This window comes from Lactuca saligna, chromosome 9 (assembly GCF_052625555.1).
Source record: "Lactuca saligna cultivar CGN05327 chromosome 9, ASM5262555v1, whole genome shotgun sequence".
Taxonomy (NCBI): Eukaryota; Viridiplantae; Streptophyta; class Magnoliopsida; order Asterales; family Asteraceae; genus Lactuca; species Lactuca saligna.
This window is the reverse complement of record NC_136425.1, coordinates 102,416,392-102,431,776: the sequence shown is the minus strand read 5'-3', so window position 1 is coordinate 102,431,776 and position 15,385 is coordinate 102,416,392. Positions and strand designations below refer to the sequence as shown.

Sequence of the window (15,385 nt, the reverse complement as noted above, 5' to 3'; positions counted from 1 at the left end):
AAAACTAATTTATTACATATAAAACGAACAAATGTAATGATATTTATCTAATATGTCATCATCAAATATGTTAATAAACAACTCTTTGTTTTTTCTAATGCAACTTTTCTATAACCAAAATGCATGGAAAAATAGTTATATAAAAATAAACACTTTTAAACTACAAGTTGCCAAAGAAAACAAATATGGACATTTCTTTAGCCAAAAAAAAAATATCAATGTTTGTTTTCCAAAAACCAAAGATTATCGAAGATAAAAAAAAATCATTCTAACATATAAAAGATAGCTCTGATACCACTGACGGGTTTTGATACAAAAATAAGAGAGTTTTTCATAAAAACCGGGAAACAAAAGCTTTAAAATTTGCTATAAATTTTCGAGTTTATTTCAAAACAAAACCACAAAGGGTCCTTTTAAATACGTTAGAATGATATTAAAACCAACCATATGGTGTTATAGAATGATGGCCTTTGGAGTCTTTGAACCCTCTTGGTTTTGGGGTGTTGATGAAGATGGAAATATCAAAGAGGATGATCTTCTACAAGTATCCACCACCAAGATTAAGGTACCAAGAAATGCTAGTTTTCTTCCTTTATGCTTTGTTCTTTAAGTCTTTAAGTGCTTAAAAAAATAATCTGTAACATCCCAAAAATGCAGATAAAATTTTTGTTTTTCAATTCCTTCAATTCATAAGAAACTGATACCAATATATTCAAAAGAGTCACATTGTATCATACTGTTAGAGTACAATGTGACTCTTTTGAACTGGATATATGGGAGTTGGCCTACCCCTTCGGTCTATCTGTAACGCCCGGGTTTTCAGGGCTAAGCATTTTTGTCAATGTAATAGTCTAGGTCAACTATTGTAACTCTTTTTGAAGTAATAAATATGAAATATTTGAGTATTATGTGAATTATGTGTGTTTATGTGTTTATTATTTAATTATAAATGTATAATTAATAAAGAATAAAAATGAGCGTCAAAATTAAAGTGTGAGATAATCCCGATATCTCTACATAAAGTTGTAGAATATGTCTCAAGGTTTCCGTGCATATAAAGAATGCCGAAATCCGAGCTATAACGAAGAAGTTATGGCCCGCCGAAGTTTTACGACAAAACCGGCACGACACCGGGAAACGTAAATAGTGAATTTACGATAGAAGACTTTTTAGCCTTAGCAATCTAAACAAAAGTCGTAGAATATGTTAAACTAAGAACATCGATAAAAAGAACGCCCAAATCTGACTTCGTATGAAGAAGTTATGATTTTTCTAAGATTCGGCTTAGCAGTGCACGGCCTGAAACTCGAATTTTAGTTCGATCGGTTTTTGGCTTACGCAACATAAATGAGAGTTGAAGATCTCATTAATAGGAAATCAACGGTAAAAAGACAGACAAAAACAGAGTCCGTATGTAGAAGTTATTAATTTTACGCAGACGTTTAACAGTATAATCTCCTTGTACTGTTAAATTTAAGATCGGTCGAGAATTAGCTGACGGTGTCAAAATGAAAGTTGTAGATCTTATTATTACCTACGCGTGGATATAAAGAACGTCAAAAACGGAGGTCGTATGTGAAAGTTACGGATTTTAGAAGTCGGAAGTGTGCTGTGCGAAAATGGGTGATGTGGCACAATCTTGGCCATTGCTTTCTCCCCAAGGCTTGCCATCAGATGGTGACATGTGGCACCAAGTTCAGCCACATTTCACCCTATAAATACCACCTCTCCCACCCTCATTTTCTTCACACTTTTCCCATTCTTTCTTCTCTTTACTCTCTCTCTCTCTCTCTAGAACCTCTCTCTAGCCCCGAAATCCCCCGTAAAGCCTAGGGAACCTCCCTAGCACGAGGCGGAAGCCCCGGAGTGCTCGAAGGCTCTGAGAAGAAGAGCTTTTCGGCTCAGGAACGCTGCTCCAAGCAAAGCCCGGTTTTCTATAAAACCCGCTGTAAGTGAGCTACGCCTACGCTATTTTTAATATAACTTTTATTTAATTATAGTAACGTTATTAGGAACTTATAATAAATACTTGGGCTATTATTATGGGTTATATAAGTATTTTTTTGACGCTTATATAATAATAATAATAATAGCTAGACTATTAATTAGTCTCGACGAATAATAAACTAAACTCTAGTGGTAATAATACTAGGTTTCGTCGAAGAAAAATTCTTTTTAAGAAGCGAAGCGCTGTCTGAGTTCGGAATCACCACCTTTTCCAGTGAGTGCATAGTTACCTTCAACTTACACATAGATATGAAGTATTTTATATAAATTACGTGCTATGTGTGCATATTATCTGAATACTTGCTATCTATGCTAGATGAACGTTGTTATACATGTTTTCAATGATTTAAACTGTATATGTATTTTATATCTACGAAAATGTTGGGGTAAAACATGGGTAGATGTAATAGGTGATGTGTGATAAAATGATGAGAGGCCTCGATGTTGTTGTTGTTGATCCAGTCATCTAGCGGAGTATAGATGACGACCACGGACTCTTCTAGACAGTCCAGTGGAACACTAGCAGGTTCGCAACCTGTAGGTGTTGTGAACGATGTGTTCACCGGTGTACTCCATCCCCCACATGGTTGCCTATTAGGACATTTATTGCTGAGGAATCCCCTTAGCAGTAGTGTCCGTCCCGATGATAATCCTTAGGCTAGGTCCCTTATGATAGGTGTTTAGGGACGTAAAGTGAGGATAACGGGAACGGGTAATCGGGTTATTGTTGATTGATGAAATTAATAAACTTATTTATTGTGGGTTGAAAACCCTATGTGCTCACCAGGCTCCCAAGCCTGACCCACTCAGTTTTATGTATTACAGGTAGTGGCGCATGAGCATAGGTGTGATGTTTTGGACGAGGGATTACGGATATAGGCCTGTAGATATGAAATAATGTAGTAAGGCTTATATTGTACTGTTTATACTTTTGATCTGTACGAACATGACATCCCGAGTCTTTTAATGAATACATTTCTATGGAAATGCTTTTGATAAATCTTTATCATATTATTGTTTTGGGACAAATTCCGCAAACCATTTATTAAAAGATAACTCTGATTTTGAAATAAAGTATAAACAAAACCGGTCTTTTCTGGCCGTGATTTTGGGGATGTCACACTATCTCAATCGGATACTGCCAAGCATATCTAGGTGTTGGCCTACCCCTTCAATCTATTTCAACCGGATACCAGGTATATTTTGTCCCTATTACTACCACATAATATCATAACAGTAATCACTGAGCCATCAAGCAAATACATACATGACTAAAAATTATCACAGAGACAATCATCATGTTATAACATAACTAGTAGGCCGGCCTTGGTGCCTTCGACCCACGGCTACAACGAAGGAAGACTCACCTCAGACTGTGGGTATCAAATCGCACTCATTGGATGACTAGCGAACTCCTCTCCCTATCGCACAGCACAAAACCCTAATTAGAAGTTAGGTCACAATTTATCCCGAAGGTCCAAAATCCTAGTCCTTAACTTAAGGCAAAAAGACTCCTTTACCTTTGTCGTATTGGGCCTCCTTCTCTCCAAGGCCCAAAACCACAAAACCCAAAAAGGCATCCAAGCCCACCATAGGGCCTTTAAGGCCACTATGGCTCAAGGACCCCAAACATAGCCTTAGGCCCAAAAAGGACTTGCTACACTCAGGTGGGCCTGAGGGCCAACTTTCTCAAGTCGAAAGCCCAACACCAAACGAGCCCAAAGTCTTCCAAGCCCACAGATCGTGTATGCGCAGCGTACTTGGCTTGTACACCTGGTGTACGCTAGTGTTGACCAATATCAAGGTGTTGACCCAGTACGTGCAACGTACACTTGAGTACGCACGGCATACTGGTCTGCCAACCCATACTTAGCTCCATATCTTAATCCCTTAAGACCTTACGTCAAAAACTTAGATCCAGGCCCCTAGAAACGTCCTAAGCCATAAAGTTGCAAACCTTATGCTTTTGCATGCAAGTATGGGGCTCAAAACATGAATCAAGTCCATAAACACCCATAGTTTGCCCCTAACACTTGCATGGTTAAGGCTTAACCATCAAGATCTAGTTTTTATGTCTCAAAACACCTTCAAGAGCTCAAAAGGACAGCTCATATGGTATGAAGTTCCTTAACTCCAACAATCCAAACTATGGGACCAAAAGATGACATTTTCCACCCTAAAACTAGATCTAAGCATGAAATGGTCAAGTTTTGAGCTTTATACCTTCAATAGGTCAAAAATGGTGCCAAACTTCTAGATCTACAAGCTCTTCCTAGGTCCTTCATTCTTCTCACACTTCCTTCTTCTTCAAAGGCTCTAAAGAACACCAAAAATCACTCAAGAAGCTCACAAATGCACTAAGGTGGCTTAGGGTTCGAGATTTGCACTTCAAGGGCAATGGAGGCTGAAAAGGTAAGGGACTTGGGGGACTTAAGGTCCTTAAATAGGGTGCAGACCCTAAAAACTAGGATTTGCTTCAAACATTAGTACGTCATGAATACACCAAGTACGCCCAGCGTACGTGGTTAAGATCTGCAACCAAACTGTGGCTAGTACACCCCACGTACTAACCAAGGGACTAAAATGAAAGAGACTTTACATTAAGGACTTAAAAGGAACTTACCAAAACTTAGATGTTACATAATCACTAAAGGAAGACACAAAGGGAAGCACCAAAACAAACAACCAACTTCAAAAGGAAGAAAGTGAAATGGTGAGAGGAAGCTACAGCTTCTATGAGAGAAATGCAAGACCAAAAGCTTGCAACTTTTGTCCATAAGACTTTCTTATATATCCTATGCATGAAAAAAGGTTATACCTTATTTTAATCTAAAGTCATACACTAGATGAAAGGCATGGGAAACAAAGCATGGAGGTTGATAAGCAACCTCAATACCCTCTCAAAGGTTACGATTTTGGGGGCTTAGGAAGAGATAGAATGTTAGGCTAGTTTGCCTAACTAAGTAAGTCAAGTATCTAGTTAAGTCATGGTTAGCCAAAGTATCCAAAACATTTGTACACAACTTATTAATCATACCATATGATGCAATAATTAATTTGTCTTTCCTTTTATTATTATGGGAAATTGTTAGAAAAGTCCCAATATTTTCGAAAAAATTTCACTTTAGTCCCCAAAAAAATTGAACATAAAAGTCTCGATTATTTCATTTTGGCTCAAATTAACAAAAAAAAAAAAAAAGTCCTTTTTTTCTTTTAACAAGAAAGTGAAATCTCTAAAAAAGTCCTAAAATTTTACCCTAATTTACGAAATGTTCTTAAATTAAAATTTGTCTACGAAAAAGCATGAATTACTGGTAAAAAAAATGACGATTTTACCCCATTTTCCGGTTTACCGGTTTCATTACTTACCAATTTCGTTAAATTCTCATTATTTTATCCTAGTTTGTGCATAAATCTCAAACTAAAATTTAGTGATGATTTGGCCCTTTTCTCTATGTAACATTTATTTTATCAATTTCGTTGCTGACTTAGACAGCTAGTCATTAAATTAGTTGATAAGATGGATACGATAGGCTATATAATGCTACAGTTACTGTAAAATTTAATATCCATCTTATCGGCTCGTTTATGATTATGTATCTATGTCAACAATGAAACCAATAAAATGTGTGTTTCTAGGAAAAAATAGCAGAAAATGAGTTGATGCCTGATGAGATGGATATATTGGGTTACATGAAATTAGATAGACAATTTGAAATTTCTTATAAACGTAAAAAATGAAGCAGATGTTGCTAGTTTATGTAATTATTGCAGTCTTCGTTGGATGCATTTTATATTCCAAAAAAATATATAATATATCAGTATATCAAGTTTTATGGTAAATATAGTATTATATAACTCAACATATCCATCTCACCAACTCCTTTAATGACTAGGCATCCAGGTCAGCAACGTAACCAGTAAAATGTATGTTACATGGAGAAAATGACCAAATCATCACTAAATTTGTTTGTGACATGTTCGGAAATTAATGTAAAATAATGAGACTTTAATGAAACAGATAAGTAATGAAATCAGTAAACTGGGAAAAGATGATCAAATCGCCATTTTTACCGGTAATTCATGTTTTTTCGTAAATAAATTTTAGTTTGTGGAGATTTCAGTAATTTACTCTTCTATTGATGACATGCAAATATGAAATGAAATCAACAATTATCACCAACTGCTCATAAATATGTATAATAAAGTCGAGATCTTTTTTTACAACAAAATCAACACCTAAGCAAAAAGGTCTCTTCTAGTATTGTGTGTATCTGTGAGTATATTGGAGATCCCACATATCACTTATCGCGTACTTCCCTTTTGGGAAGCAGATCAGCTCTCCTAAGTCTCAAATTCAACTTCATGCCTACATTTAACACACAAAAAAAATCCTTGAATAATATTTAAAAAGAAAATTAAAAATGTTATCCATGTAAATGAAAGAAACCCTAAAAGTAGTTGAATAGTAATGCAGAACATACCAATTGAATTCCGGGAGAAAAACTTCAAAATCTCATCAATAATTATTACCTATATACATACATATCATAAGAAACAAAAACAATGTTAGAAAAATTACAGTGGTCTACAAGAAATAATTTTTTTTTTTTTTTTTTTAAAAACTTACAGGAAACGATAAATACAAAACAGTAGTCCACTCGTCCCATGTCAAAGGTACAACCTGAAATGAAAAATGAAGTTTAAAACTTATTATTTATTTATTTATTCTCTGAAATGATGTAGAAAAAAATCAAGACTTACAGAAAAGAGAAGTGAAAGTGGTTGAACATATAAAATGAGGCAGTGAAGTAACATAGTCACCCCAATAGAACCAACAAGCCATAAATTACTCCAAGGAGGTATAACCCTGAAATTATATTATTAAGTGAATAAACACGTCTGAATGAGTAAATGACGATTGTATCCCTCTGTTAATGAAAAACTGTTTCTTTGTTTATGTTGATATAAAGTCAAAAGAAACACACAGTCCTTAAGTCAAAAAACGACAGCTCCTGGCTAAAAGTAAAAAAGCATAAAGCAAATACAAATTGGTAGGATATGGATTATGGATTATGGAGTCAAATCAATCAATCAATCAATGAATCAATGTAAATAAAAGTAAGTATTCCTAAAGTAGAAAGAGATAAAGTTTTGATTTGGAAAAAGAAGTAAGGAAATAGAAAATAACAATACTGACATTAGGGATTGATTTTCACTGAGATTGTTTAAAGCATTGAACATTTCGACAACAACAAGCACTGTCATTGCAACAGTTGAGGGGTGTCGATCACTGAATATACTGCAAGGATATGTCGTCTGACGTGTCAAACAGCTGTCAAAATTCATCTGCATAAATAATCATGAAACAAACAAAATGTAAAAAGCCTACACTTTTTTTAAACTATTATAATTATTAACTTTATTTTTTATATAATAAATATGAAATGGATTGACCCACTCCATGAAGCCCCCATCATTCCATCTCTTTCTCTCTCATGCCACTGGTGTTACTGGTTCCATTTGTGTATAAATCATTTTTTTTATTTTTTTTAAACAATAAAAAAAAATAGTAATAAAAACCAAAAAAGGAAATATAAAGGACAATTTAGCTTTTTCATCTCTGTGAAGGACAAAAAACGCAACAAAACCGAACCACAAGGATGTGCAAAAACAAAAAGTTAGGGACCAAACACGCAATTTTGACCAAACCACAGGGACGATTTCAGTAATTTACTCTAATAATAACAGAATTAAAAAATGATAAATATATAAAACAACAATAATAAGATCACCTTTTTACATTTATTTGTGTATTAAGTAATACAGCATCCTCCTTTCATTTCTTTATATTACATAATTCTACTTACTAAGGCATCATAGTGACACTTTGAAAAATCTACCCAAGTAGAGCATATTAGTTTGAATTTTTTTTTTTTTTTTTTGTTATTGTGTATTATTATTGTTTAAGATTTGTATGAAAGTTGTGAAGAAATCAATGATTTGAGACTTATTATAATTATAAGAAGAATGAATAGTTAATGTAAGTAAAAAAGGTATTACCAGTTCAGTATAAGGTATCTTTGGACCGGTATCCGAGTAAATAAACCACCATATGAAACCCGCCACAGTTGCAAGTCCAACATAAGCTGCATAGAAATTGAAAATTATAAAAATAAAAATACTTTTCTTTTATTAATTCAACATAACAAAAATTAAAAATGAATACCTCCAATCACTAAATAACGGAAGAATAGCCACCCAGTGACAACAGCTTCATTAACCTGTGATTCATAATGTTAATGTTATGTAATATATAATAAAAAATAATAAGTTAATAATGAGAAAGAGAAAGAGAAAGAGAAAATAATACCTTTCGAGGTTTAGCCTTCATAACATCTGAATCTTGCTTATTGAAGCCAATAGCTGTAGCTGGTAATCCATCAGTAACCAAATTAACCCAAAGTAGTTGCACCTGGAACAAGTGGTAAGATTTAAGAAAATGAAAATGGAGGGGTAAAAATGTAATTTCACAATGATTGGATTGGATTGGAAGAAGCTTACAGGGACAAGAGTATCAGGTATCCCAAGTACAGCTGCAACAAAGATACAAACTACCTCTCCAATGTTTGAAGAAATCATATATCTAATGAACTGCTTTGTGTTATTGTATATAGCTCTTCCCTCTGCAACAGCCTATCAATAACAAATAAATTAATTAAAAACAACTCTTTTGCTTTTGCAAATCTTTATTACCTCAATTCACAAGAAACTTACTGCAACTATTGTAGCAAAATTGTCATCAGCCAAAACCATGTCTGAAGCACTCTGATAATAACAAATGATCATTATTAATTTATTAGTATATTATAACCATAAAAAAAGTCAACAACATAATTAAGAAAGAGTTGACCAGTCAAAAAGTCATAATTAAGAAAGAGTTGACCTTTGCAACTGCTGTGCCTGAGCCCATGGCAATTCCTATATCTGCCTTCTTTAATGCAGGTGCATCATTCACCCCATCTCCAGTCATGGCAACCTTCAAACAATAAACTCATTTACCAATTCTCAAAATGATTTTTTTTTTATTTTATAAATTCTACTTTCAATAGACTTACGACTTCATTTTGGTGTTGTAGTGCTTCCACCAGCATCTTTTTATGAGATGGTTCAACCCTGAAGGATTACAGCAAATCAAATTCATTTTCCTTATGAAAGAAATCATACATTAATAAAAGAGTATAACCCTTTTGCAGATATAAATAATTAAATATAAAAAATACGTATGAAGAATTGAAGATACCTGGTGAAAAGTATCATATGTTGGAGTGCAGATGTCTTTTGAGAAGCTGGAAGCTCTTCAAACTCAGAAGCAGTGAAAGATCTTCCCACAAAATCATCCAAGTGATCAAAAGCACCTATCTTTCTGCATAATGATTCTGCAGTAGTCTGGAATTTTTATCTCCAATTAGAATAATAACAACAAAAATTGATTTTGAATGCAGAAAAAGTTAGTTAGTTAGTTAGTTAGTTAGTTACCTTGTTATCCCCTGTAACAACCATAACACGTATGCCAGCTGTCATGCATGAGAGAATAGCATTTCTGACTTCCTCTCTTGGTGGATCCAGCATTCCAACCTTAAAGTAAACAAAAAAAGGAAAAATGAAAAAATAAAATAATTTGAGATTGAGAATTTGGATATGTGAATGGGATAGAAAGCATACCAACCCAATAAATGTAAGATCTTTCTCATCATGTAAGGTAATATTTTGGTGACCTGTAGGCATCCTTTTTAACGCAAGTGCAAGGCATCTTAATGTATCTTTTCCTGCAAAACTGAAACACACACACAAAAAAAAAAAAAAAAAAGTAAAAAATCAACATGTAAAATTTAATATTGTTGGAAATAGAAAATGAAATGACCTGGAAAATCTAGATTCCAGCTCAGCTCTGATATTTGGAGTTAGAGGAACAGTAGAACCATCATTGTTACAAAGGATACTTGTGCATTTAGAGAGTACACTCTCAGGGGCACCTTTGGAAAACATAATCTCAATCTGTTTTCTGCTACAAAGAACACTCATCATCTTTCGATCACGAGAAAATTCCAAAAGAGATATCTGCATCCAAAAAAAAAAATCAATAAAAGAAAAAACATGATTATGATTATGATTATGGTTATGAAAACCAAACCTTTTTGAACTGATTTTCCCAATAATGATTACAGTAAGATGCTCTTTCATGCTTTGTCAACATATTCAGGGCAGAAGGCATAGAGTCAAAACCTGGAAGACCAACCTGATAAGATTTCAAAAAAGTCAAATAACAAGTTTGACTAAAGTTGAAATTTTATAAAACAAGTTTAAAAGAATAAAATCAAATCAACCTTTTCTGCTAATATACGAAGAGCCACTTCAGTTGACTCCCCAATTTTTTCATAGTTTCGTTTGTCTGGATTGTATTGTATAACAGACTCATTGCAGAGAGCTGAACACATGGCAATGTGAAGAAGACAAGGAAATTGAGCAGGAAAATCAAGCTGCAAAAAAAAAAAATTGTTATTTATATTTATATTATAGGAAAGTTTAAGTTAAAACTTAAAACTGAAGGAGATTTTTTTAGCAAAAATAAACCTGCATCCCTGAGTGATCATAAATAGAACCTTCTGGTGCATAGGTTGTACCACTAACACTGTACTCTGAAGCTGCAACTCCATGATTTACAGAATGAAGCACGCAAATCTAGGAATTAAAAAAAAGAATAATAAACAATACAAGTATGATTATTATTGATTAGAAACTAGTGTAAACTTTCAGCATTTTTTAAAAGTTAAGTTTTGAAATAAATACAATCGAAATGATGAATAAGTAAGTAATTTAATCTATGATAACAAAAAAAAATGGAGAATATAAAAAACGTAATTATCAATCATAAATTTGCAAATGGTTTTTTTTAAACAATACTGACTGTTTTCTTCGTTAGTCTATCATTGTTGTTTTTAATTAATATGTAAGATGATGTTAAAACATTCGCAGTGTTCTTTGACTCAAGATTAATGATAAGATAATCATATTGGATGATGAAATATAATAAAATTTAATAGACTGAAAAAAACAAAGACAATCATAAATGACAATATCATTGGTTTATTTAAAATCAGAAAGTAACATAACATAAGATATACATCACATCGGTGGCTTTTGTGTTAAAAAGATATTTGTAATCAGTTTGTGTTTAGAAAAACATGAAAGACACCTGTTACACCAAGTATTTGTTCTTAAAAATTACAGGATTAGTACCTATAACAATAAATAGACATTAATGGTGACCAATTAATTTCATTACATTTATATGAAGAAAAAAAAAAAAGGAAACTTGTTGTGTATAGTGCCATAAATTTAAGAAGTTAAAACATGCCAAAAAGACAAGTGGATATTAAATAATTTAAAAAAAGAGAGAGAGAAAATGAAAAGTGTGTGATTGCATGAGAAGATGACATGTGGCAAAAAAGGATCACCTTTGAAACTGACATCATATTGGTGGTGAGAGTACCAGTTTTATCACTGCAAATGACTGTAGTACAACCCAATGTCTCAACAGAAGGCAATGATCTCACAATAGCATTCAAACGAGCCATTCTTTTAGTTCCAAGAGCCAAACACCTGTCATTATTATTTTATAATAATAATGAGGTAATAATATTAATAATAAAAATTACAATTTAAAAAATCACAAATCACTCACGTTGTAACAACAGCTGGAAGGCCTTCAGGAATTGCAGCAACAGCCAAGGCAACTGCAATCTAGTGAAGTAAGATAAATTAAATTAGTAACACATTCACTGAGCATGAAACTTTTATTTTTATAAAATAATATTTAATTTACCTTGAAGTAGTGAACAGCACCTTGAAAGAAGCCTCCATGGATAGGGTCACGAAAATGCCCAATATTCACAATCCACACCAGTATACATATACCTGCTATAACCTTTGCTAAGAAAGTTCCAAATTCATCAAGCTTCCTTTTCAGTGGTGTTGCTTCCTACATCCATCAACAATCAATCAATTAGGGTTTCAACTTTTAAAATATTATGAAATATGTATACATGATGAAACTTACATCTTCAGTTTTCAACATGGAATCACGTATGCTGCCCATTGCAGTATTAGAACCAACACCAACAACAACAGCTCTTGCTCTACCAGCAACCACCACTGTTCCCTGTCCATCATCCCATATCTTCAATTCATTAATTCTATTTTATATTAAATAATTAAAAATAATTTTTAATGTTTCAAACTCATACAGAGAATAGGATATTGGTTTTGTCTTGATACACTGCATTGCTTGTTACCATGGACTCCAGCTCCTTTTCCACTGATGAACTCTCACCTGTTGTCAAAAACACAAAATTATCATCATCATTATTATTATTATTATTATGTTACAAAATGTAAAAGACAATACCTGTAAGAATGGCTTGATCAACACGTAAATGGTCACTTAAAAGCTCAATCATTCTCAGGTCAGCTGGAATTTTGCAACCCACTATTCATTGGAGAATCCCACCAAAAAAAGAAAAAGAAAAAAGAAATTATTGTCCATTGATGGTGTTATATATTATATATTATATAGATAGGGAAGATATTATGTAAAGATTATAAAACCTACCACTAACTTCAACAATATCCCCAGGGACTAGTTCTGTTGCAGGTAGGATGGAGAAGCATCCTGCAAAGCTTTCACAGATGAGAAAATATAATATAGCACATGATATTTTAATTCTTATCTTGGATAATGAATGAGTTTGAATCCAAAATACAAAGTAATTAATTAATTTTAAATGTTAATTGATACCATCAAATGTTTACCATTACGCATGACTGTTGCAACATCTGCTTGATAGGCCCGCAACTCCTGCAACATCAAGTAGGAACAAATTTATAAAATGATAAAAAATGTTTGTGTATATTAAAGGTTTAATAAGATCAAGAGTTCAAGACAATAAAAGAAAGACACAAGGAACATTGAATAAAACTAGAGTTAGCTGATAAGATTACCTCCAAAGCCTTTTCAGCATTTGTTTCTGTAATTACTCCTACAGCAGCATTTGCAGCCAATATCATGAGTATAACCTGCAATCCATCATAATAAAATGTAAATCATGTCAGTTGTAGTTTCTACTTTCTACATACAACATAATCTTTGAAGTCAAATCCACTATAATCACATAGTATTCTCATAGGCTATAGCTATATAATAGTATAATACACTATAAGGTAGTGTTTATGAAGTAATCAAAGTTGGAATTGAATGAAAGCATTTCAAATAAATGGAAAAAACTGAATCTTACAGAAGGCTCCAGAAAAGCAGTTAAGCCTGTTTCTCCATTGACCAGTGCCAAAAGAAAAGAAACAACAGCTGCAGCAATCAATATCTTAACAAGCAAGTCATCAAATTGCTTCAATACCAATTTCCAGAAAGGAGTGCCTGTATACATACAGTGAGATGCAATTAAATGTAGTGAAATTCAAGTGATTTGACTAAATCAAAAATGAAGGTGAGCTATACTTACTTTCTTCTTGAGGCAACACTGCAAAGAAAAAAAAAACAAGTTATTAGAAAAAGAGAATATAGCCTATAATTATAGCTGATAGAATACTTATTAAGCCAAAAGAAAGCAATGTATCAAGTTACTGATAGCATAAGTACATAGTAAATTATGAAATATGAAAGCTTGCTTTCACCATGTAACACCTTCTTCAGATGGTATACAATCAAAATAGAGGAAGATTAATCAAATAACAAGAAATCTAATTCTAAGCTATGTATTCTTTATTCTTTAATTTGTATCCATAGCATCCATGTCGATTTCCTCTCATTTTAACCATGGAATCTTGATCCCTTTTATGAAAATCTTACAAACAATATGATATATAATTCTTCCTAAGTCACTCACCAATCCATTTGATCAGACTTTACTAGCCTAAAATAATAAAAGTAGAGTGCATACCATTACTGCCATAAATCCGAGCATGACTTGTCACCTACAAGTAATAATAAATAAATAAATAAATAAGAATCTTTAGTGAAAAGCCAAATCAAACTACAACTGGAACAGAAGTTTAGGAAAAATGACCAGTGACTAGTGACTACCACTGCATACCTGGATATCAGTAAGACCTTTTGTGGGATTTACTCCAAAAAAATCCAGGACCTGCATACAGAAACAGATACATTGCATAAACAGGTAGAGAAACAAGACTACACATTGGGCTTTGAGATGGAAATTAGAGCACATTTAGCTCGTCGTGTTAGAATGGCATTCTGTAACTTTCGATTACTATTTCTAGATTCAGCACTAAGTTAGCAAGATTGCTCGATTATTGCTGCCAACAATGAACAGTATTGGATCATCCACCCACTCCGTCACAAGAAAAAAAAAAGTAGTCACATACATTTCCATATGAGTTAAAAGGGAAAAACCTCAACTTGGCTGGAAGACAATGCTAGGATTTGGGAGAATGGAATCATAAAGTTCACAAATTGTGCCCTAAAAAACTGAGTAATACCTCAGGAACAGATCTGGCGAATGCGTCCTCCATTGGAGAGAGGACTGGCCTGGTGATCGAATCGAGTGTGGTGGATTTTCAGGAGGAAGATTATTTGTGTTTATTGTTTGTTAAGATCTTGCAGCAACTTGAAGAGATTGACGTTTCGAGTAAGGGAAGTAGTGATCCAGATCACCGCTAGGGTTTTTGTAGTTCCGACGAACAGAACGCCGACGTGGGATTTACGTTAATTATCATCACAATCAATGTTTTCAAAACGGATTTTTTTAGTTGTTTAGTCGAACCGATTTGGTAAGGTTAACAGGTTTTTATAATTTTCATATTTTTTTACTTCTATATAAATTAGGGTTGTCAACGGAGCAAACGGGTGGGGAGTGCATCTTCCGCTCCCGCCCCCGAAATTTCCCTGTTCTCCCGCTCCCATCCCCGCCTCCGGAATGTTCAATGTTCCTACCCCGCCCCCGCCCCCGAATCCCCTTTCTTACCCCCGCCCCCGCCCCCGATTGATTTTGGGTTACTTTTTTTGTCTAAAAGAAGTTGTTATTTAGGTTAAAATAAGCTATTTTTTAGGTAACAAATGATTATTTATAGCAGAATTTTGTATGTTAAAAATAAAAAAGTTATGACATTTTAAAAAATTATACTAACAACTTAAAAACATGTTTTTTGATGAATTTTGGAAGCTCAAAATCATGTTATTGTTTATTATATTTATATAATTAATATATGTAAATATATGTGTAATTTATTAACGGGGTCCCCATGGGGATTTCGGGACGGGATTGCCTACCCCCGGCCCCTCCCC

The 15,385-nt window shown here is 33.5% G+C and overlaps 1 protein-coding gene across 1 annotated transcript; it reads right to left on the bottom strand.

Annotated features, from left to right (window-relative positions):
- Positions 1-6,168: 6,168 nt before the first annotated feature.
- ECA3 (endoplasmic reticulum-type calcium-transporting ATPase 3) lies at positions 6,169-14,870 on the bottom strand. Its single transcript, XM_078973062.1, has 33 exons — positions 14,581-14,870; positions 14,175-14,225; positions 14,022-14,055; positions 13,584-13,601; positions 13,362-13,498; positions 13,069-13,143; positions 12,880-12,925; positions 12,680-12,739; positions 12,476-12,556; positions 12,315-12,400; positions 12,128-12,229; positions 11,894-12,049; positions 11,753-11,811; positions 11,526-11,670; positions 10,642-10,749; positions 10,395-10,547; positions 10,202-10,306; positions 9,932-10,128; positions 9,733-9,844; positions 9,547-9,645; positions 9,311-9,456; positions 9,126-9,183; positions 8,954-9,046; positions 8,785-8,835; positions 8,572-8,703; positions 8,381-8,482; positions 8,237-8,291; positions 8,071-8,156; positions 7,208-7,356; positions 6,772-6,877; positions 6,638-6,691; positions 6,492-6,540; positions 6,169-6,376 (listed from the first exon to the last, which is right to left on the bottom strand). Exons 1-33 carry the CDS (start codon positions 14,611-14,613, stop codon positions 6,309-6,311), a joined length of 3,006 nt encoding a protein of 1,001 aa, XP_078829188.1. The 5' UTR covers positions 14,614-14,870; the 3' UTR covers positions 6,169-6,308.
- Positions 14,871-15,385: the final 515 nt, after the last annotated feature.

Bases quoted from the DNA above. Each gene is read 5' to 3' on its own strand.
- ECA3 (XM_078973062.1), bottom strand. From the start codon at position 14,613: ATGGAGGACGCATTCGCCAGATCTGTTCCTGAG. The intron at 12,557-12,679 runs GTAGGTTTTATA...TCCAATGAATAG, and splicing joins GGATATTGTTGAAGTTAGTG to TGGGTTGCAAAATTCCAGCT. The intron at 9,845-9,931 runs GTCATTTCATTT...TGTGTGTTTCAG, and splicing joins CTGGAATCTAGATTTTCCAG to TTTTGCAGGAAAAGATACAT.